The sequence below is a fragment of the Kogia breviceps genome, chromosome 4, assembly GCF_026419965.1.
Source record: "Kogia breviceps isolate mKogBre1 chromosome 4, mKogBre1 haplotype 1, whole genome shotgun sequence".
Lineage (NCBI taxonomy): Eukaryota > Metazoa > Chordata > Mammalia > Artiodactyla > Physeteridae > Kogia > Kogia breviceps.
Genome location: NC_081313.1, coordinates 55,313,671 through 55,336,206, shown reverse-complemented (window position 1 = coordinate 55,336,206; position 22,536 = coordinate 55,313,671). Strand labels below are relative to the sequence as shown.

Genomic DNA, 22,536 nt, shown 5'->3' with positions numbered 1-22,536 from the left:
TTACATTCTGTCATCCGTCAAGCATAGCATTAAAACGTGACCTGCTCCTTTCCTGTCACTGCACTATCACATGTCAAAAGATATTTACTTACCAACCCCTTGAAGTACATAGAGGTATTTAATCTTGATTGTTTAATATTCCCATGAGTCAGAAAGGAATGGAATCACTTCCTTCTGAAAGTGGAATTTGGCAGCAACTGGGAAACCAGGGGGTGGGTTGCAAGGGAGTGTGCTCAGATCCCACCACAGGGGGGCCGGGTGGGAACCATTCTTGGCACCCCCTGAATTCCTGAGGACTTGACACCATCACTAAGCTTCACAGGCAAATACCCGGCCAAGCCAAAGACGTATTCTTATTCTGGAGACTTCAGATTTAAAAGACCTCCCTTCCTTAAAAACCCATTTAACTCTTCTCTTTGCAAATTTAGCAGAGGGTGCAGAGCTCATGCATTTCCTACTGACCCTGGCAAACCGGAAGCAGAAACCTCACAAAAGAGGTGTCTGGGTGTCTTTGCAGAGACTTCCTACTGCCCAGAATGGAATGTTCTTCTCCCTTTCTTTGCCAGCTAATCCTTAAGTGGACTTCAAGTCTTGGCTCACTACCAAGTAGGGATGGTGCCACTACCTCCTGGGGGCCTTCCACAAATGTGCCTGCTGGGGGAGGCGCCTCCCTGTCCTCCTGTCTCGCCAGCACCTGGGCATACAAACCTCCCAGCAGAGCACGTGTGAACTTCGGACAGACTGTTTACACACAGAGTGATGCTCCTCCCACACCTCTAACTTCAATGGGCAGTGGCCTGCTCCTAAAGCCACTGCTGTCTGCCTGCTTACAGCATGCCACACACTGAACTGAGGGATCATTTAGTAGGTACAACCTTACAGGTAAATACTATAAGCAGATAAGTTAGGGGGTCCCTGGAGAAACAGAACCAGGAGTGGCTTTCTTGACATAAGAGAAGCCATTTTGTGATCTAAGCCTGGCCACAATGCTCACCCCTGAACAGGTCTCGGTAATTTATGATTGTGAGGGAACAAAGGAATGCAGGAACAGGGAAAAGACACTCAAAAGACAGTGCAGTGGTAAAGCAGAGTCCTAGTTCCTCCTCAAGGGATACACATCATAATATATCTTTGAGTTCTGCAGGTACTAAGGACCCCACCCAGGTGGAGGATGGAATGATGACAGTGCCACTCCTTTTTTTTTCTGTACGCGGGCCTCTCACTGTCGTGGGCTCTCCCGTTGCGGAGCACAGGCTCCAGACGCGCAGGCTCAGTGGCCATGGCTCACGGGCCCAGCCGCTCCGCGGCACGTGGGATCTTCCTGGACCAGGGCACGAACCCGCGTCCCCTGCATCGGCAGGCGGACTCTCAACCACTGCACCACCAGGGAAGCCCAATGATGGTGCCACTCTTGACTTCAATCAACTAAAGCTTGGACTCTGTGGACCTCTGCCCCAATTCTATGCTGAATTCTCCTCTGCTCAAGCCCCTTCATGAATATACAAATACTCTTAGCTTAAAACTTCCCTAATTTCACTGTTCGGACAGACACTGCTTTGGAGAAGATCCCCTCCCCGGTATTCTCCTCACTTGCTGCAAGTAATAATAAATTCTTCCTTCTCCCGATCTTTGGCTTGGTTGTGTCTATTAGCTCAACAGCCACCAAGAGGTGAACCCAGTTTTCAGAGTTTTCTTTTCAGAAAAAAAACCCTTTTCAGAAAAGAGGAAGTGAGGGCTCCGGGTGCTAGATAACTTTCCCAAGGACCTACACCTAATAAATGGTAAGGTGGCATTTAAATACTTCAAAGCCTCAGCTCCAATCCACTGCCTTTCCATGGGCAGGCTCCTACCTTCCTTCCTCTATGGGTCTTCAAAGCCCAGCCCAGTACCTGGCACAAAGCAGGAGCCCAGAGTTTGCTGCATAAAGGTTACTTCATTTATTACTGTTCTACTTCTACACTGTGTATATCCAACCGCCTTATCAGATGAGCTGCGCTGAGCTAATGTTTATCTCTTAGAGTCAGTACAACTAGACTAGCCCAAACACTGACTTCACCCTCCAGCACAAGTCTTTCATTACTTCAACCTTTTTCATACACATGCACAAAAAATTCCAAGGCCATGCTCACTTGGGCAGTACACTAAAACTAGAACAATACTGAGAAGATTAATTATTAGCATGGCTCCTGCGCAAGGATGACATGCAAATCTGTGACGTGATACATAGTTTTGAAAAAAACACCCTGCCAGACTCAAAGGTGAATAAGAAGCAAGCAGCCTTTGTCCTGGAAAGAAGCTTAAGTGTCTAGAGGCAGAAGTAAAATATATTTGCAAAACAAGGAGTAAGTTCATTTTTTTCCTTTTATGCTTCATGTTTCCCAAAAGAAAATATTACTTTATTTCATGGTACCAATGCAAAGTGAGTAAAACCCTGCTGCTTTCAAAGGACAGTGGGAGGAAGCTGGGAAGCCCCAGTGAGGAGCGACCTGTATTAGAAATTTATGAGTCCTCAGCCTGTGTTTCCTATGAGAACAGGGATTTGAGACTCACTGTTATTACTGATAGGATCCCAAGCCAGTCCATAATACCTGAAGATGTAGCTAAAGTTCTTTAAAACAACAACAAAACAACCCTACTATTTTAATAACTATAGTAAAATTTTAAAGACTTAGAACCTGAGAAAAAGTCGGCTTAATTCTGAACAGCAAATGGTGAACAGTTTTCCTCGAGTAACTTGAAACTAGCTCTAAGAAATTAGAGGCAGAAGAAAGCAGAGTGAAAAAACACAAATGCAGGGCTCCCCTAGTGGCGCAGTGGGTGGGGGTCCACCTGCCGATGCAGGGGACACGGGTTCATGCCCTGGTCCGGGAAGATCCCAGGTGCCGCGGAGCGGCTGGGCCCGTGAGCCATGGCCGCTGAGCCTGCGCGTCCGGAGCCTGTGCTCCGCAACGGGAGAGGCCACAACAGTGAGGCCCGCGTACTGCAGAAACAAACAAACACAAATGCAGGAAGATTTGCCTTCTACTAAGCACTGAGGGGAAAGGAAAGTTTGAGAGTCAAGCTACTGCTGGAACTGCTGCTGTGAAGCCAAGAGAAGCCTCGGGGCCTGGGGGGCTGGATCCGGGGCTCCCGCCTGCAGGCCCTCCGGCAGGGGAGCTGGGGTTCAGGGTCAGCCGTGGGGCGGAAGGGCACTGCACGCACAGAAATCCACACAGCAGCGCCCAGCTGGCCACTCTTCACTGTAATCTGCCTGAAGAGTTCCTGGCCCTAGTGGCATCCTTGCCGCACAGACAGACTTTATAAAAGGGAAAGACGAGACAGGAGAAGACAGACGGGATGGGGCTGAGGAGAGAAAAGACCCTTAACCAAACAAAGAATGACACAGGCAGACTCTAGAGACTAAATTCAAAAAGGACAAGCACTCTCACAGACCATGTTTAAGGAGTATGAATTATTAATCTAAGGGGACAGGAAACGTTTTACCAAGATTCACATTCCAATCAAGAAAGAACTAAAGCGGGCTTCCCTGGTGGCGCAGTGGTTGAGAGTCCGCCTGCCGATGCAGGGGACACGGGTTCGTGCCCCGGTCCGGGAAGATCCCACATGCCGCAGAGCGGCTGGGCCTGTGAGCCGTGGCCGCTGAGCCAGCGCGTCCGGAGCCTGTGCTCCGCAATGGGAGAGGCCACAACGGTGAGAGGCCCGCATAACGCAAAAAAAAAAAAAAAAAAGAAAGCACTAAAGTGTTTCTGAAATGTCAAAATGAAATAAATTCAAGTGAAATAATTTCAAAAGATCTTCACAAGAGGTAGTTATAATGAGGACAAATTTTTATTCAGAATTTAATTATACTCATTAGAAGTGTTCTATGTCAATTCTGAAAAAAATCTTTGTTAACTAACCGTCTTTGGAGAATTAATGAAAACATCGTATATCCCTGTGGGGTGCCAAGGGGGAAACAAAAAGGGCGACCCAGAGCAGCTCTCATCCCACACTCGTCAGCACGGAGCCGTCCTCCCCTGGGACCAGGATGGAGCTGCACGACCATGCTTATCAATGCTACTGACTCACAAGCAGCCTCTCCACCCCAACTCCTTGAAGTCAGGGATGGAATAAAAAAAAAAGGTCAAGAATGTTTTAGGGCTTCCCTGATGGCGCAGTGGTTGAGAATCTGCCTGCCAATGCAGGGGACACGGGTTCGAGCCCTGGTCTGGGAAGATCCCACATGCCGCGGAGCGAGTAGGCCCGTGAGCCACAACTACTGAGCCTGCGCGTCTGGAGCCTGTGCTCTGCAACAAGAGAGGCCGTGACAGCGAGAGGCCCGCTTACCGCGATGAAGAGTGGCCCCCGCTTGCCGCAGCTAGAGAAAGCCCTCGCACAGAAACGAAGACCCAACACAGCCAAAAATAAATAAATGAAATTTAAAAAAAAAAAAAAGAATGTTTTAGGTCAATTCACCCCTGTAAAAGAAAGTTTGGGAAAAACCTTTCCACACAAATCAACTGCATACATCACCTGAAATGAGTACAAGCAAAAAGGAGCGAGGACAGCCAGGCCCCATTTTGCTCTTCGTTCCTAGCTCACACAACACGGGAAAAGAGTCAGACTTAGACCTGCATCATGAGAGGGAAGTTCATGTGTCAGACAAAACCTGACCCCATTTGTTCCTCACCATGGCCTGGTGAGATAGGACTATCTCCATACTCAGATGAGGAAACTGAGTCTCTAAGGTCCAATTAATTTGCTCAAGGTCACACAGAAGGTGACAGGGTAGAGGGGGGATGTAAACCCGGTCCACCTGACTCCCAAGCTCAGCTGTTTCTGGCATAACAAACTGACACCTCCGTAATTTAAATATGGCTTGAGGTACCCATCTCATCTGGGCACTGACTATTCCCAGGAAGAAAAGGAACCATTCTCATTGCCTTAACTCCTCACCACGTCCGAATAAGATACGATGTGAATCCATTTTGAAGAGTTTTATTTGCCTACTGGACTATCATTCTAAAAGCAGCTTTTGACACAATATTACTATGATATGTGCTTAGTCATTGGGTTCCTTTTGTTTAGGTCAGAGTGTAGGAACACCATCCTCAAAAAGGCAAACAGAAGAGGTTTTCCTGCTTGGTAATGAAGGTGGAGAAATATACCAGACATCAGAGGGAAGAGCACCTCCAGTTTCACAACCTGAGGTCCACCTTCCCGGCCATGTGCCCTTGCACTACCAGTTTTCAAAACACTAAGTGGTCCAACTCGTTTTTCCTGTTTTGATATTTTACACTCACAGATGCTCCCCCAACAAGAGCCTCAAAACTGCCTCTGGAAAGTTCCCTCAAACTTTTCTCCACCCTTGGTGGCTTGAAGGCAAATGCTCCCAAACAGACTAACCCCACAAAGGAAGAGATCATGGACCAGGCTTGGGCCTGTCTGATTAATTTACGTTGATCAGATGGCTCTGGGGATTTAGCAAACACCATGTTCCCTATCCAAACGCAGGCTGCCCACAGGGAAGTACTAACATACACCAGGCAAAGGTGAATTCTGAAGCTCTTAAGAGTCAGTGAGTTGTTAGAGCTTTGGGAGGGGTGAGGTAGAGAAGCTTACACTCAGTAAGTGATCCCATTCGAGGCCCCTTGCTCTAGAAAGGAAAACCCTGGTTCAGCCTGCATTTTAACACTCATGTATCTCACGCCAGCCTCCCCAGCAGGTGTGCCGCAGGCACAGTACACCTTAGTTCTCAGAGCCCATGCCAGCCACCACCAAGAGTTCCAAATCCCCTTCAGTTTACTGTAGTACTCCATACAACCTCAGCATTTTCTAAGTATGCCATGCCTGGAAGAGACCTTAGGCATATCTTAACTCAAATCTCACTGGGCTTGCAGTATTATAGCTGCAGCCTGGCTCTATGGAACAGTGGTTCTCAAAGTGTGTTCCCCAGACAGCATCAACATCACCTGGGAACGCTGGGAACTCAGAAATGCCCGTTCTCAGGCCCCATTCCAGATCCACTGCACGAGAAACACTGCAGGTGGGCCCAGCAAGCTGTTTTAACCAGCTCTCCCTGTGATTCTGATGCTTTCTAAGGTTTGAGAACCACTGATGGGGGACAGTTTTCCTTGATGTCACAGACAACTGCCCTGTTTAGACCAGTATAACTATAGTTAGAATTAACTCTATTTAGTGCTGGAAATCTAGGAATCCCTGCATTCAGAAAGCCACAAAGACACTCACCAGGTCTAGCACACATCCTACCTCACCTTCCATTACAACTCTCTACACCAGCCCCCCAGGATGCCCTGGACAGATAGGGCCCTTCTGTCCTCCACGCTGCTGGGTTCTGAAGGTCAGTCCATGGATAGGACACTTCCATTCTTGTTCCATTTCATGCCACCTGAGACCACAGATAATAGCAAAAACTTTCCCAGGGTGAGAGCCCAGTATACCAACTGTTGGCAGCCCACAGAGCTGCTCTTACATTAAAGAACGCTTGTACTTACTGGTTGAAAATAAGAAAGCTATTTGAGTTTCTTCAGCTGTCTAACACTGATTACCACCACTGCCCAGTCCCAGTCACCTGCCCCACCTGGACCTGTTCCCCGCTCCTGTGTGCGAGGAGATGATACGCAGAGCCTGCCTACACCCTTCAAAAAAACATTTGTTCTTATCCCTCAGCAAGCTTACAAGTAAGAGGAAGATTAATAGTTTAACAACTGCAACCAACATTAAATGTATTTATATTTTGGGTACTCTTACCCAATCTCCCTTATTAGATGCCATCACTGCAAATACTAACAATTATTACTCTGGTTAAAATTTATTGGGCATTAATAAATTATGTGCTGGCCCTGACCTAAGCCCTTTAATTGTTACAGGATCACCATATACATGCTGTAGATGGAACTTTTATTTTCCACATTTACACATGAGAAACCTATTAAATGAACAGACAAAGTGATTCCCTTCATCAGAGTCCAAGGATACCAAAAGCTACCCAAGGCTGACCACAAAGGACAGGGTCCAGGACCCTGACCCCTCTCTACACCCAGGCCTGATTGTCCTTACTAGCTCCTACCTGGACAGGTAAATGCTGGGAACAATGCTATAACAATGCTGCATCACAATGTCAAAGCCTTAGAAACTGCTAGAAATAGGCTACCTAAATAATACACTTAGTATGTATGTATATATTTATTTATTTATGGCTATACTGGGTCTTCGTTGCTGCGCGCAGGCTTTCTCCAGTTGCAGCAAGCGGGGGCTACTCTTTGTGGCAGTGTGCAGGCTTCTCACTGCAGAGCACGGGCTCTAGGCATGAGGGCTTCAGTAGTTGTGGCACGCAGGCTCAGTAGTTGTGGCTCTCAGGCTTTAGAGCGCTGGCGCAGTAGTTGTGACCACACGAGCTTAGTTGCTCCGTGGCATGTGAGATCTTCCTGGACCAGGGCTCAAACCCGTCTCCCTTGCATTGGCAAGTGGATTCTTAACCACTGCACCACCAGGGAAGTCCCTACACTCAGCTTTTAGATCTAAACAATTCATACTTAAAAACAGGATCTTGTTTAACAACCTTTATTTACTACTTGGTAATAATGAAGAAATAGTTTATGGCATGTTCTCTCCAAACTTAGTTTATTCTTGCTTCTGACATAAATTATGTGGCATAACAAGAAAAGGTACAACTTAAGAGACAGACAGAAAATACTCCCTGAGAACTGGCATGCTGATTTGTGGTAGAGATAAGCACTTTAGACATACATTATCTCATTTTAATGATAGTTTTATTAACTATGAACTATTTCCCCCAATTCTACTGGCAGAGAAAACTGAGGCTCAGAGATCTCAGAAGAAAAAAAAAAAAAAAACCACACCAAAAAAATACAAGTTATAAAGGCAAATGTAACACTTGTCCTGCTGCTTAGTACCTCAGGCTTGAGACAAATTACTGAAGCCCTCTGCAAACCTCAGCGTCCCCTTGTGTAAGAAGAATATTCATACTGTAAAGATGTATAGAGTGGCTTCGCCTATAATGACTACTTAGGAAATGGTGGTTCCTACCTTTCTTTTACTGTGACTTTTCAAAAAACTTTATTGCCAAAATTAAGACGTGAAGCTCCATCCCAAGTCAGCCTGATGTACTATACTGAAAAGAGCACTGAGAAACCAGAGTCCAAACTTCTAGCCCTGACTCATCAAATCACCACCAACAAGCCTCCTTCTTACTACTGTGTCTACCTTGCAGGTCTTCAGCTTCCTTTGTGTAGTAAGTTCACTGAGACAGACTGGATGACCCTCCCCTAAGGTCCCAGACTGCTCTCAGATTCTGTTTTCTTTCACTTTACCAAAGCCAAACCAAAACTTATTCACAGGAGCACCTGAAACTGAAGTGCATAACTTTCAGTTACTATTTCACCAGAATACTGCAGGTTATCAACAAAAACTAATCTCAAGTACACACATTTTACAATCAACTCTTTAATATTTACCATAGGTGTGTGTGCTTTTCCAAAGCCAGACCCCAGTTCTAAGTACTTACTCTAGAGAAAATGAAGATGTATGTCTTGATATTTATGACCTTCTGGAAATGCAGGTGGGGGAAGAGAGATTTGAACACAAAGATTAACATGAAATACTCATCTTCGTGGGCATAAGGGTGTCAGCCCCTCCCAGCTCAGCTCCAGCACTCCTGGCTGAAGAGCAGTCCCCCTACCAGCATTCTCAGTGTGTTGGCAGGACACAGCTCCTTAAACCACAGTCCCCTGCTGTTCTGTGAGGCCAAGCTCAAAGGGGCAGAAAGGGATCTGAGGAGCGTGACACGAGGGGCACTGGGATGAAGCAGGCACATTCAAAGCTGCTCGGAAACACGTCCTAAGCTATTCAAATTGCACTCTGCATTTAAACCTGGTCAGATGACACACACACATAAAAAATAAAGGGACAATCACAATTAATCCATGTAGCTCCTATTCAGGTAGTAAGTATTATCTACAGAGCAAGTTTCTCTAGAAACCATCTCCCCATTCCACACAGTAATTGTGGGAGCTGCCACATGCTGGATTATGTGAGAAGGGTCCTACCCTTGGGCACAGTGGGTTAGTGTGAGGATGGCCGCCTGACCCAAGGCTGCTTACTCATCAGGGCCCCTTCCCCAGGCAAGCCTTAGACGAAGCACCAATACAAACAACTCAAGAGCTCTACGTAGCTGCTTTCTGCTCCCCTTCTCCATGCGAAAATGAAGCCTACCAGGCAGGAGGGAGTCAAGATGAGAAAGCAGATCCCAATGGACTTGAAGTCCTGATTTTAGCTGTTCATGAAACACAGCCACATCCCTACCTCTGTGGCTAAGTTATTTCAGCTCTTTCTAGGATGTAATAAATCGCCACCCAAAATCTTGCAGATATATTCCTCTTTTTACCTCTTTTTAACAGAACTTAAGTTCTGTTTTTGTCAACTGTAACTAGTACTCATGCCACACCAAAATTCTTTTCTGCACAGCCAGCTGTCTTCCTTTCAATATCCCTGTAAGGCAGACAGCCATATATTACTGGTCTTCTTCATTTTCTCACATGCATCTCACATTAGTCTTGAGAGGCAGACCAAATAATATAGCCAATTTTATAGATAAGAAAACTGAGGATCACAGGGGTAATCTGTTTACCAAAGAATGCTGGAGTCAGGACTCAAACCCAGAGCTTTAGGGTCCAGTGCTGTTGTCCCTCCACCAGGAATTCTCCTCAAACTAGACTTCCTTGACATACATATGGGTTAAAAATAACAGAACTGATCTACCTAGAGGCACAGCAAAAGCAATGAAGCTAGAATTCAAACCCTGGTATTCCACCTCCCTGATATACTGCCTCTATTAGAAGTTAAAAAGACAGCATTACACAGCAAGAGTAGAAGAAAGGGTAAGACTACCCGCCCCACAGGGCTGTTCATCTGAGACTAAACGAAGGGTCTCCTCTAAAGCAACGCAAAAGGGTTCCCCCTGGTGGCGCAGTGGTTGAGAATCCGCCTGCCGATGCAGGGGACACGGGTTCATGCCCCGGTCCGGGAGGATCCCACATGCCGCGGAGCGGCTGGGCCCGCGAGCCACGGCCGCTGAGCCTGCGCGTCCGGAGCCTGTGCTCCGCAACGGCAGAGGCCACAACAGTGAGAGGCCTGCGTACCGCAAAAAAAAAAAAAAAAAAAAAGCAACGCAAAAACCCTGCAGAGCTTAGTTTTCTGGCCAGTACATAGTAACATTACTTAGCGCAACGGAGAGGACGTCCACTCAGAGTGAGAACAGCTGAGGGTACCTTCTCTGATCACAATGGAACCGTTAGTTCCATTCCCAGAACTGAGAAGCACTTCAGTCATGCAATCAAGACAACAGAAAAGGGAAGGAACACATCATGGTCTTTTCTAATTAAAGTAGGGAAGTCACTCTGGAGACAGGTGACCTCTGGGAGCAGGTAGAAGCAGGTGGATGGCAGAGTAAAAAACATATGGGGTGGGCTTCCCTGGTGGCACAGTGGTTGAGAGTCCGCCTGCCGATGAAGGGGACACGTTTGTGCCCCGGTCTGGGAGGATCCCACATGCCGCGGAGCGGCTGGGCCCGTGGGCCGTGGCCGCTGAGCCTGCGCGTCCGGAGCCTGTGCTCCGCAACGGGAGAGGCCGCGACAGTGAGAGGCCCACGTACCACACACACACAAAAAAAAACAAAAACAAACAAACAAAAAAAACATATGGGGTAATGTAACTTAGACCTCGTACTGTAATTCTTGGGTAGGATGATGGGTATTCATTATGAAAAAAATCAATAAATACAAAAAGGCTATGAATGGACCAAAGATGACAAGGTCATGAACCAAGAATTGGGAATAATTTATTTCTGTGTACCTGAAACCAATCTGAAAAAAAAATAAAATAAAAGAGAGACAGAGAGAAAAATGTAATCACTAAGGCTTTCCCTCAGAGCACACTGGCATGGAAATGCTAGACTAGGGCTCTAGTCCTGGCTTTGTCACATTATGTGAGCCCAGGCATGTAAATTAAAAATGCTTTCCATTTACATAACAGCTAAGTTACCTTCAACATCAATTTTCTCCATTTTCAAAAAAAAGTACCACATACTTACTGTAAGAAAATTACTTTTTACATAATTATTCTGGTCAAAAATTGGAAAAAAACTAATATGCAACAACAGAGATTGGTCAAATACACCTCTACAATGGAATGTTATTAGAAAAGGTGTGTGGAACCAGAATTTCACACACCACTGATGGCTGTATAAATTGGTACATCTCCTTTGAAGGGCAATGTCTTACTATTTACCAAAGTTACAGACGTTATGTATATACATACCCCTTGACTCAGTAATACTCTGTGAAATTTAGCCTATAAGAGTATATATATAGACAGACTTATATACAAGTTATACAAAGTTTTCTTTTTTAAAATCCTATCATTGTTTATAATAATAATAAATATATCCAACAATGAAAGATTGATTACATAAACCACAGTACATCCATACCACAAAGAAGCTATGAAGTGGTAAGGAAAGATCACAAGACGCACTGCAAAGTAAAAAGGGGATGTGCAGACAGAATGGTATGATCAGTACACTAACTTCTGCATTAAAAAAGCAGGAAGTGTATTTTTCTTTGGTTTTATTTTCACAAAATAAAACACTGAAAGGAATCATAAGAAACTAAGAAGAGTACGTACAAGTGTGGAAAGAGGGTGAGGAAAGATACCCAGAAATGGGCAAATGGAAACACAAGGATGGCAGGGAGACTGCCTGAAAACCTGTTTTTTTAAAAAATTGTAATTCTGGCCATAGGCTTTTTATTTATTAATTTATTTTATTTATTTATTTTTGGCTGAGTTGGGTCTTTGTTGCTGCACATGGGCTTTCTCTAGTTGCAGTGAGCGGGGGTTACTCTTCGTTGCAGGGCACAGACTTCTCACTGCGGTGGCTCCTCTTGTTGCAGAGCACGGGCTCTAGGTGCACTGGCTTCAGTAGTCGTGGCACGTGGGCTCAGTAATTGTGGCTCGCGGGCTGTAGAGCGCAGGCTCAGTAGTTGTGGTGCATGGGCTTAGCTGCTCCACGGCATGTGGGATCTTCCTGGGCCAGGGCTTGAACCCATGTCTCCTGCATTGGCAGGCGGATTCTTAACCACTGCACCACCAGGGAAGCCCTGGCCATAGGCTTTTTAAAAAGGGGTAATTAGAAAGCTTTTATCTTGCCAGAAAATACAAAAATTAAAACAGTACCACATCAACCAATGCAACAACATAAATGAATCTTATAGCATTATGTTGAGTGGACATAAAAGCACACAGGATGTAATTCCATTTATGTGAAGTTTAAGAACAGGCAAACTAATTGATGTGATAGCAATAAGAGGAGTTACCAACCCCTAGGGGTTACTGACTAAGAGCCATAAGGAAACCTTGGACACTGGAATGTATGATATCTTGATTTAGAGGCTGGTTACAAATGGGCTTATACGTGTAAAACTTCACCAAGCCATACAATTAAATTAGTGCATTCAATGTACTTTACTGTGTGTGTATAGATATACATTACACTTCAGTAAAAATTTTTAACAATGTCAAAATTGTTTTTTTTTTAAACATCTTTATTGGAGTATAACTGTTTTACAATAGTGTGTTAGTTTTTCCTTTACAACAAAGTGAATCAGTTATACATATACATATGTTCCCATATCTCTTCCCTCTTGCATCACCCTCTCTCCCACCCTCCCTATCCCACCCCTCTAGGTGGTCACAAAGCACAGAGGTGATCTCCCTGTGCTATGCGGCAGCTTCCCACTAGCTTCCTATTTTATTTGGTAGTGTGTATATGTCTCTGCCACTCTCTCACTTCCTCACAGCTTACCCTTCCCCCTACCCATATCCTCATGTCCATGCTCTAGGTCTGTGTTTTATTCCCGTCCTACCACTAATCTCTTCATGACATTTTTTTTTTTCTTAGAGCCCATATATATGTGTTAGCATATGGTATTTGTTTTTCTCCTTCTGACTTACTTCACTCTGTATGACAGACTCCAGGTCTATCCACCTCATTACAAATTCAAAATTGTTTTTGAGAAATATTTAATGTGATAAAAAGCCTTTATCATGTTAAATCAAAAAAGGCAGAATTTTACACTGATAAGGACTATAATCATACTTCTGAATTAGAATAAGAAGTAGGAAGAGGAGGAAAGGATTAAAGAAAATACACCAAAAAGGTAACTAAGGATGACAGAATTTTCTTTATACTTCACAGTATTTTCAAAATTATTTAGTTAAAATAATCACATTCTTTTAATTCAGAAAAAGTACCAATTAACCTGGGGTTTGAGGACATAATAGAAAAAATAAAGATCTACAACTTTAATTAAAAGAGCCTTTATATCGGGCTTCCCTGGTGGCGCAGTGGTTGAGAATCCGCCTGCGGATGCAGGGGACATGGGTTCGTGCCCCGGTCCGGGAAGATCCCACATGCCGCGGAGCGGCTGGGCCCGTGAGCCATGGCCGCTGAGCCTGCGCGTCCGGAGCCTGTGCCCCGCAACGGGAGAGGGAGAGGCCACAGCAGTGAGAGGCCCGCCTACCACCAAAAAAAAAAAAAAAAAAAAAAAAAGAGCCTTTATACATTTAAAATACAACAACGTTGGTACAAACTTAAGCGAGTGACTGACTACAAAGGACCAGGTTAACATCCAAACAGTGTGCAAACATGGCCTGTTTATTTTACAAAGTACAAGATATCCAGAAAGGGGAGGGAAAAAAAACAACCCTAAAAGTCCCTAAGAAGGCAGAGAAACCATTGTGCCAGAGATTCAGAAACAGGAAATTAGGAAATTACACATTTTCTCACAGATAATACAAAAGGACTGAAATCTGCTTAAAACTCTGAAAGCTCCGCTGTTGAGGTGCCTTTGCTCTGGGGGTTCTTAAAGATTTTAAAAATTCAAGAAAGGCAGTAAGATTTAATTATGAATGTCAGGACCTACTCCAATGTGTAGGGAAGGAGTAAATTTAGTAGGTAATTGTTCCTTTAGTAAGTTTAGTAAGATACCACCCCACACCCCAAACAATCCATTAGTAGCTGTATGGAGAGTATCTTGTCTTCGTTCTCCACAACTAGAATTCAAATTTTTTTTTTTGCGGTACGCGGGCCTATCACTGTTGTGGCCTCTCCCACCGTGGAGCACACGCGCAGGCTCAGCGGCTATGGCTCACGGACCCAGCCGCTCCGCGGCACGTGGGATCCTCCCAGACCGGGGCACAAACCCGTGTCCCCTGCATCGGCAGGCGGACTCTCAACCGCTGCGCCACCAGGGAAGCCCCTAGAATTCAAATTTTAATTCTCATTTAGTACAAGTAATTAATTCTAGATTCTCTTCCATTATTTCAAGTGGAGATAATTTTTACTATATTACTTTCTAATGACCAAAAGGAAGAAAAAACACTAATCCACTCCACTGCCAGGCACTTTTATTTTGCTTTATTTTTTAATTTTTTAATTTATTATTATTTTTTTGGCCGTGCCACACAGCTTTCAGGATCTTAGTTCCCCGACCAGGGATTGAACCCGGGCCCCGGCAGTGAAAGTGCCAAGTTCTAACCACTGGACTGCCAGGAAATTCCCCACTTTATTTATCTTATTGGAGTATAGCTGATTTACAACGTTGTGTTACTTTCTGCTATATGGCAAAGTGATTCAGTTATACATATACATATAGCCACTCTTTTTTAGATTCTTTACCCATACTCTACTCAATACTCTGTAATGCCAGGCACTTCGGATGCAGCATCAAACATTTCCATTTGCGCAGCTATGTTATCAGAGTGAGACCCATTTGAGCAGAATATTGCGTAAGAGCAGAGAAACCTGAGGAACAGTCTGCATCTGGTTGCGGAAGTAAACTGAGGCAAGAGTGAAAATGTGGGATTGAGTTCAGCAAAGCAAACCTGGGCAGGTGAAGGGAGAATGGAAGGTAAAGCACAATACCTGTGACTAAAACTGCCTCCCAACAGCTTATTTCCAATAGCCTTCCTCAGGCATTTGAGTTGGGGGAACAAGGGAAAAGGAAATGAGGAATATTCAAGTAATTACCGCATAGAATATCAGTGTGCTCAAAATCCTGTCTGCTATTCAACAGATGATTATTTAGTTTCATATGACGAAACATTTATTACTACAGAGAAACTATGATGTGTGAAACAACCTACAGGCTGGCTATCAAATTTCCAGGGATTCAGTGAGGAAGCATTATAAAAATAATGCCTCTTTAAAAGTTAAACCTTTCTGGCTTTGTTATCATCACCTCCATAAGTTATTATGGCTATCTTTTGTCAAATTATTCAAAGTACCCAGAACTTATTAAACTTTCATGACAGTTAAATCAGATGAGAAGCCAAAGTTTACTGGGACTCTAATATTACTGGCACTGGTCTCTCTTGAGTCAGTTTTTTAGGCTCTCAAAACCTTAAGTAAACAAATCCAACAGCCAGTGAAAACTGACACACCCAGAAACTCTCAGTGAAACCTTGACTTCACAGTTCACAATAGACTGTCCTATTCCCTCTACAGGTGGCCTTGCCTGGAGCTAAAGGTCAAAAGAAAACAATCCCCAACACCTTCACACTTTAGGGGGTGGGGATGAGGAAGAAAAAAAAAACAACAAGCAGGCTTCAAGGAGAGGTCGGGAACACAGGCACATACATACCATACCTTCTGTTTTTCCCGACTGCTCCGTCTTAGTACCTTAACTAGAAAAATTTCATCTACATTCAAATTTCTTCAAACATCAGATGGACAGGATGCTAGAGCTAGGAGCCTTCAAGATGATCAGTATCTTCACCCCCAACCTGACCAGCAGGACCCACCCTCAGCCCACTCCGCTCTGCTCCCATGGGCCAAAACCAACCTACCCTGGAACCAGGGTCCAGGATTCTCAACTAATCTTCATGGCAAGAGACCAATCTGCTCAAGGAAACTTACGAAGGCAGATTCTGAGGCTGCTCTCAACAACATCCTAACAGAGTGTTTCTAAGAAACAAAGTTTGGAACATCCCTAAAAACAAAACAGGTTAGCTATCAGGAACATGCATTTGGGAGGTATTTTTGGTAAGAGCAGACTTTCTGCACTTCAGCAAATCGCATTATTTAGGAAGCCACCTACTGGTAAGATTAACAGTATATGCAAAAAAAAAAAAAAAAAAAATTGCCCTAATCTCTCTCTGCCTTCACTAAAGTATTTCATATGTCAATATTAGTACATAATTAGTCCCTGTGATTCTCCAGGCTGTTCCACATGTAAAAAGTTTAAAGACCTGCCACCTGCTACCACCCCAAAAACACCCTTGCCAATCTTGACCAAAGACAGGAAACATCCTGAGCACTGGTATTTACTTCCAAAACGATCAGCAGGATAATAAACAGGAAGGGGAGAGGAGATGTTTTTGTTTTCCAAAGCGACGTTATTTCCTACCTCATTTCTTTAAAAGCCATTTCTTCTCAGTGCCTAGATCCACTTCTTAGCAATAGAAATCTGGCTTTTACCTGCAGTAAAAACCATGTCCACTCATCCCACTTTCTTAACATTCGAAGTAAAACCTGAGACCACAACTTTTGCAATACACAAAAACAATAATTCTAAAAATAAAGTTTCACAAAGCAGTATAAGTTAAATTTAGAGACAAATCTTGGGGTCTAATAAAAAACTAGACATTTACTGCCTTTCTTAAAACACTTACCCACTCTTCGACATTGGGGGGCTGCTCATCATAAATACGTTCCTTGTCCCACAAAATATTTGACTTGTCATACTGGTCCATCTTTCTTCGAGTTTTCACAGCAAAGAAAATTATTAAAGCAAAAGCCACAATAACCATAAACCCCAGGACAATGGCAATGGCCTAAAAAGAGATTAAAGATATTGACATATTTAGCTTTTAATTGCTTACTTTATCCCAACCCACCCTCTACAAATACCTAAGGCCCTACTAAATATCTGTTGTTTAACTGCCATAAAACTGATACAAATGGGTACATTTTAGAAATATAAAACCTAGCCCAAGCTAGTTCAGCTAAGGCCAGCAACACACACACACACACACACACACACACACACACACACACACACACACACACACACACACACACACAACCTTGATTCAATCCTTGGAATGAACATGAATCCCTGTTTTAGAATTATAGAAAACTACTTCCAAAGCCTGAGCACCAAGGGGCCATATTTCCATAAACAGATGAGAATGGCCAATAAATTAACTCATCACTGGTATACTTCTAAAGGGCTGGAAAATTTAACCTATACTACTTCTTATACTCAGAAGTAGTTTTATTATTTTTTTTAACATCTTTATTGGAGTATAATTGCTTTACAATGGTGTGTTAGCTTCTGCTTTATAACAAAGTGAATCAGTTATACATATACATATGTCCCCATATCTCTTCCCTCTTGCATCTCCCTCCCTCCCACCCTCCCTATCCCACCCCTCTAGGTGGTCACAAAGCACCGAGCTGTCAGAAGTAGTTTTAAATACCCAATCATGCTTATAGCTTTGTTCATAACACATGCCTGGCACAACTTTTTACACTGAATGTAAATTTCAGTCTTAACCATAAATTATGCAGATACACTCTAACCAAGCTATAAATTAGAGAGAATGGGCTAATGATCCATTTAGTCTGTTAGGTTCCTCTGTTTTAGGTGTCTTTTGTGTTCTTACTAGAAGAGCCTGTGACAAGGAAACCCTACCCTTGACAGTTCTCCTAGTGTCTGACAGGTATGTTAAGTGGTACACTGGCCTGGAGGCACTTGGGAGTTGAGACAGGTACCAGGGCTCTGGCCTGGATGTCTGCTAACGGGTAACAGGAAGCTCTCTTTGCAGCTGTCTATGTAACAGTGGTATCCTTTTTCAAAGAATACAGGTTTCAGGTAGTCAGAGGACTAAGAGGGATGTCAGTATGGTTAAGAAAGGAATACCAGCCCTCAGCCCTATTTACCACAGACACTCTGTGAATGTCAACAACAAAACTCTGAAACCTACATTTCCGTCTTCAAAATAATGGTAGTTATTGGAGAAGGTCTAACCCCCCCAAAAAAGTGACTCATTCTGGTAAAAGAATGAAAATTCCTGGGTCAGTGTAGGGAGAAAAAAAAAAGGAAAAAAGATTAGTAAGTTAGAAACATTTTCTTAATTAGGATGACTCATGGTTACTGAAAGCAGGGTTCTCCACCCCACCTGCACATTTGAATCACCTGACAGCTTTCTGAAATACGATTTACACAGTGAAAATTTGAAAACATTTTTATAAGACATTAAAGAAGACCTAAGTACATGAAAAGACACCCTATGTTCATGGATCAGAAGACTTATTGTAAAGATGACAATTCTCCCAGGTAGGATTCTACATTCTACATTCTATATTGATCTACAAATTCAACGCAATCCTTCAAAATCCTAGCTAGCTTTTTTGCAGAAATTGACAAGCTGATCCTAACATTCATATGAAAATGCAAGAGACCTAGAATCTAGCCAAAAGAATCTTGAAAAAGAAGAACAAAGTTGGAGGACCCCCACTTCCCAATTTCAAAATTGATGACAAAGCTACAGCAATCAAGAAGTGTGGTACTGGGCTTCTCTGGTGGCGCAGTGGTTGAGAGTCCGCCTGCCGATGCAGGGCACAAGGGTTTGTGCCCCGGTCCGGGAAGATCCCACATGCTGCGGAGCGGCTGGACCCGTGAGCCATGGCTGCTGAGCCTGCGCGTCCGGAGCCTGTGCTCCGCAATGGAGAGGCCACAACAGTGAGAGCCCCGCATACCGCAAAAAAAAAAAAAAAAAAAGAAAAGTGTGGTACTGACCTAAGGACAGAAACACAGGTAATGGAAACAAATTGAGAGTCTAGAAATAAATCGTCACATTTATGGTCAATTCATTTTTGACAAGGGCATGAAAATAACTCAATGGAGAAAATAGTCCTTTCAGCAAATAATACTAAGACAACTGGATATCCACATGCAAGAAATGTTGGACTCCTTCCTTATAACATGCCCCAAATTAACTCAAAATGGATCATGGATCTAACTGTTAAGAGCTAAAATTATAAAACTCTTAGAAGAAAACATACAGGAGTAAATCTTTGTGACCTCGAATTAGGCAAAGTATTTTTAGATACGACACCATTTTGGGGTGCAAAAGCAATGAAGCAAAATTAAATTAGGCCTCACCAAAATTAAAAAACTTTTGTGCAAAGAACATCATCCAGAAAGTGAAAAGAGAATGACAAAATGGAGAGAAAATATTTGCAAATCATATTATATGGGACTTGTATCCAAATATATAAAATTTCTTACAACACAATAAAAATCCAAATAGCCCAACTAAAAAATGGTCAAAGATTCTGAATAACCGTTTCTCCAAAGAAGATATACTAATAGTCAATAAGCACAAGAAAATGTCATTAGCTATCAAGGAAATGCAAATCAAAACCAAAATGAGGTACCACTTCACACCCATTAGCATGGTTAGACTCAAACAGACAAAACAATGCTGGGGGATGTGGAGAAACTGGAATCCTCAAACATTTCTGGTAAATGTACAATAATGCAACCTCTTTGTAGAACAATGTGACAGTTCCTCAAAAGGTTAAACACAGAATCTCCGTAAGACCCATCAATTCTACCCCTAGGTATATACTGAACTCAAGAGACGTTAAAACATAAGTTTCACACAAAAATTTTTAACAGCCAAGGTGGAAATAGCCTAAATGCCTGTTAACTGGCAAATAAATAAAATGTGGTATATCCCCACAATGGAATGGTATTTAGCAATAAAAAGGAATGAAGTACTGGTACATGTTCTAACACGGATGAACCTTAAAACATTAATGTTAAGTGAAAGAAGCCAATCATAAAAAAATACATATTGTATGAGTCTGCTTATATGAAATATCCAGAATAGGCATAACCATAGAACAGGATTAGTGGTTTCTCGATCTGGGGACGGTTAGTGAAATGAGGAGTGACTGCTAATAAGGATGGGGGTTTCCTCTGGGGTAGTGAAAATGTTCTAAGATCAACTGTGGTGATGGCTGCACAACTCTGTGAATATACTAAAAATACTGAACTGTATCTTAAATGGATGAATTAGATGGTATGTTAATCATACCTTAATAATGACACCCAGCCCTTCTCCCAGTTTCTGATTTAAACAGAAGTGGGGCATGGCATCAATTTTTTTTGAAACATTCCCGTAGTGAATCTATTAAGCATCCCAAGATGAGAGCCTCTGACCCAAGGAAAGAGAGGAGAAAAAAACCAAAAGCATCCCTACCTCCTGGGGATCCACCACACAGTAGTGATATAAATATTGATCCACATAGATTCCAGCACCTGCAGGTGTATAAAACTGGTTGCAGAGGGCATATATTTGTGAACTGTAGAGAGACCCAGATGCCTGGGCAGTTGGGTTGACTCCCATTATATAGACAATTGTGGCAATAAACACCATAACGGCCAGGACAGCACTCACTATTATCACAGTCAAATAATATCTTCTTGTTCTAGCTATTTCAGATCTTATAATGCTGGTAACAAATATCACCAATGCAGCCATGAAACAAAAGGCAGCCATGGCCAGTAGGAATCCCTTTGCTGCTCTTGGATCTGTATAGCCTCCTCCATAGCCATAACCGTAGCCATAACCATAGCCATATCCACTTCCATAGCTACCAAAGCCACTTCCTCCATAAGGGTAGCCCACGCCGCTTCCCATTAAGGTTCCATAGCCTCTGTCCCAGGCAAGAGTGGAGGCAACACAGGCAAAAATGGCAATGCACATCACGATAATAAGCATAGACAGAATCCGAATCACTCCTGGAGGAGAGGTCCATTTGTAGAAGTGGAGAATTTCATCTTCCGGGTAGAAAGAATACGCTGGCTGAGAGAGCATTGGTCGAATGTGCATCTCTCCACCATATACGTCATTGCTTGGTGCATAATGATTGGGTTTGCTGAAAAGCACATGAAAATGTTAAGTTAGCCATTTTTAGTGGTGAGCAGAAAGAACAAATAAAGTACCTGGAATAATTTGAACAAACCGCTGGCAAATAAAACTATGATTTGTACTGTTCCACTGTAATGGGTCAATCTGTATCCCCCCCCCACCCCTACCAAATTCAAATATCAAAATACTGACCCCCGGACTTACCCAGTGGCACAGTGGTTAAGAATCCGCCTGCCAATGCAGGGGACACAGGTTCGAGCCCTGGTCCGGGAAGATCTCACATGCCGTGGAGCAACTAAGCCCACGCGCCACAACTACTGAGCCTGCGCTCTAGAGCCTGCGAGCCACAACTACTGAGCCTGTGTGCCCAGAGCCCACACACCACAACGAAGAGTAGGCCCCACTTGCCATGACTAGAGAAAGCCCACGCACAGCAACAAAGACCCAATGCAGCCAAAAATAAATAAATAAATAGATTTATTAAAAAAAAAATCCTAACCCCCAATGTGATGGTATTAGGAGGTGGGGTCTCTGGGAAGTAATTAGGTCATTAGGGTGGAGCCCTCATGAATGGGATCAGTGCCCTTAAGAAAGAGGCCCCGGAGAGCTCTCTCACCCCTTCTACAATGTGAGGATATAAGAAGTCTGCAATCTGATGGCCTCCACCAGAACCGGACCGTGTTGGCGCCGTTTCTTGGGCTTCCAGCCTCCAGACTGTGAGAAATAAGTTTCTGTTGTTTATAAGCTACCCAGTCTATGGTACTCTATTACAGTAGCCCCAACTGACTCAGACACACATTGAACAGTAAACATATCTGTACATGATACATCAAAATCACCTGGAGGGTTTGTTGGCCCTCATCCCCAGAGGTGCTGAGTCTGCAGGTCTGGGATAGAACAAGTTTCTAGATGCTGCCGATGCTGCAGTCTGGAAACCATACATTGAGAATGACTGCTTAGTTTCTACGGAACAGAAGTTCTCAAATTTTGCGTCATATTAGAATCACCTGGGGATGTATAAAGTCCCCAGACGGAGCACTCCAGACCAGTTAAATCATAATCCCTGGGGACGGGACCCAGGGAGTTTAGAACAGTGGTATCAGCCCTTTTGCCTTTGTGATTGAAGACCAATTCCTTCAGACTTGACACTTACAGTGGCCTCCACTGGGTCACGTGTAAATCCTGGAAGCCTCGCTCTCTTACCTAAGAATGCACATTCATTCACTTATCGTTTGGCGGCTATTTACTGGAGTTGCCAGGCTGACGCATGCTGGGCTCTGTGCTAGGTACTGGGGATACAACAGTGAACAGGACAGCCTCAGTCCAGGCCCATCACAGAGTACAGTCTGTCAGGGCAGTAAGACATTAAACGAAGCACTACATGAACTACAGCTGGTTATGGCAAGAGCTACAAAGTAGATCAGTTACCAATGAGGGCTCATCAGAATGGTGGCTAATCAGATCTGAGGGCTAATCAGATCAGAATCTCCTTTATAAAAATACCTTGCAAAC

The 22,536-nt window shown here is 43.6% G+C and overlaps 1 protein-coding gene and 1 non-coding gene across 11 annotated transcripts in view; one reads left to right on the top strand and one right to left on the bottom strand.

Moving 5' to 3' along the window:
- The window catches only part of OCLN (occludin), a 49,775-nt gene that overhangs the window by 16,521 nt on the left and 10,718 nt on the right, over positions 1 to 22,536 (bottom strand). For 8 of the 10 annotated variants that reach the window (XM_059062551.2, XM_067031105.1, XM_059062553.2 and 5 more), the window contains 2 exons: positions 20,353 to 21,031; positions 16,750 to 16,911 (listed from right to left, as the gene is read on the bottom strand). In XM_059062551.2, coding sequence (XP_058918534.1) covers positions 16,750 to 16,911; positions 20,353 to 21,031 — 841 coding nt within the window. Of the gene's footprint in view, positions 1 to 16,749; positions 16,912 to 20,352; positions 21,032 to 21,863; positions 21,947 to 22,536 lie in introns of those variants that run through there. The other 2 variants (XM_067031103.1, XM_067031106.1) reach the window with 2 other exon arrangements.
- LOC131756460 (U6 spliceosomal RNA) lies at positions 2,123 to 2,231 on the top strand. The gene has a single exon (XR_009335642.1). It is a non-coding gene; the product is annotated as a U6 spliceosomal RNA (small nuclear RNA).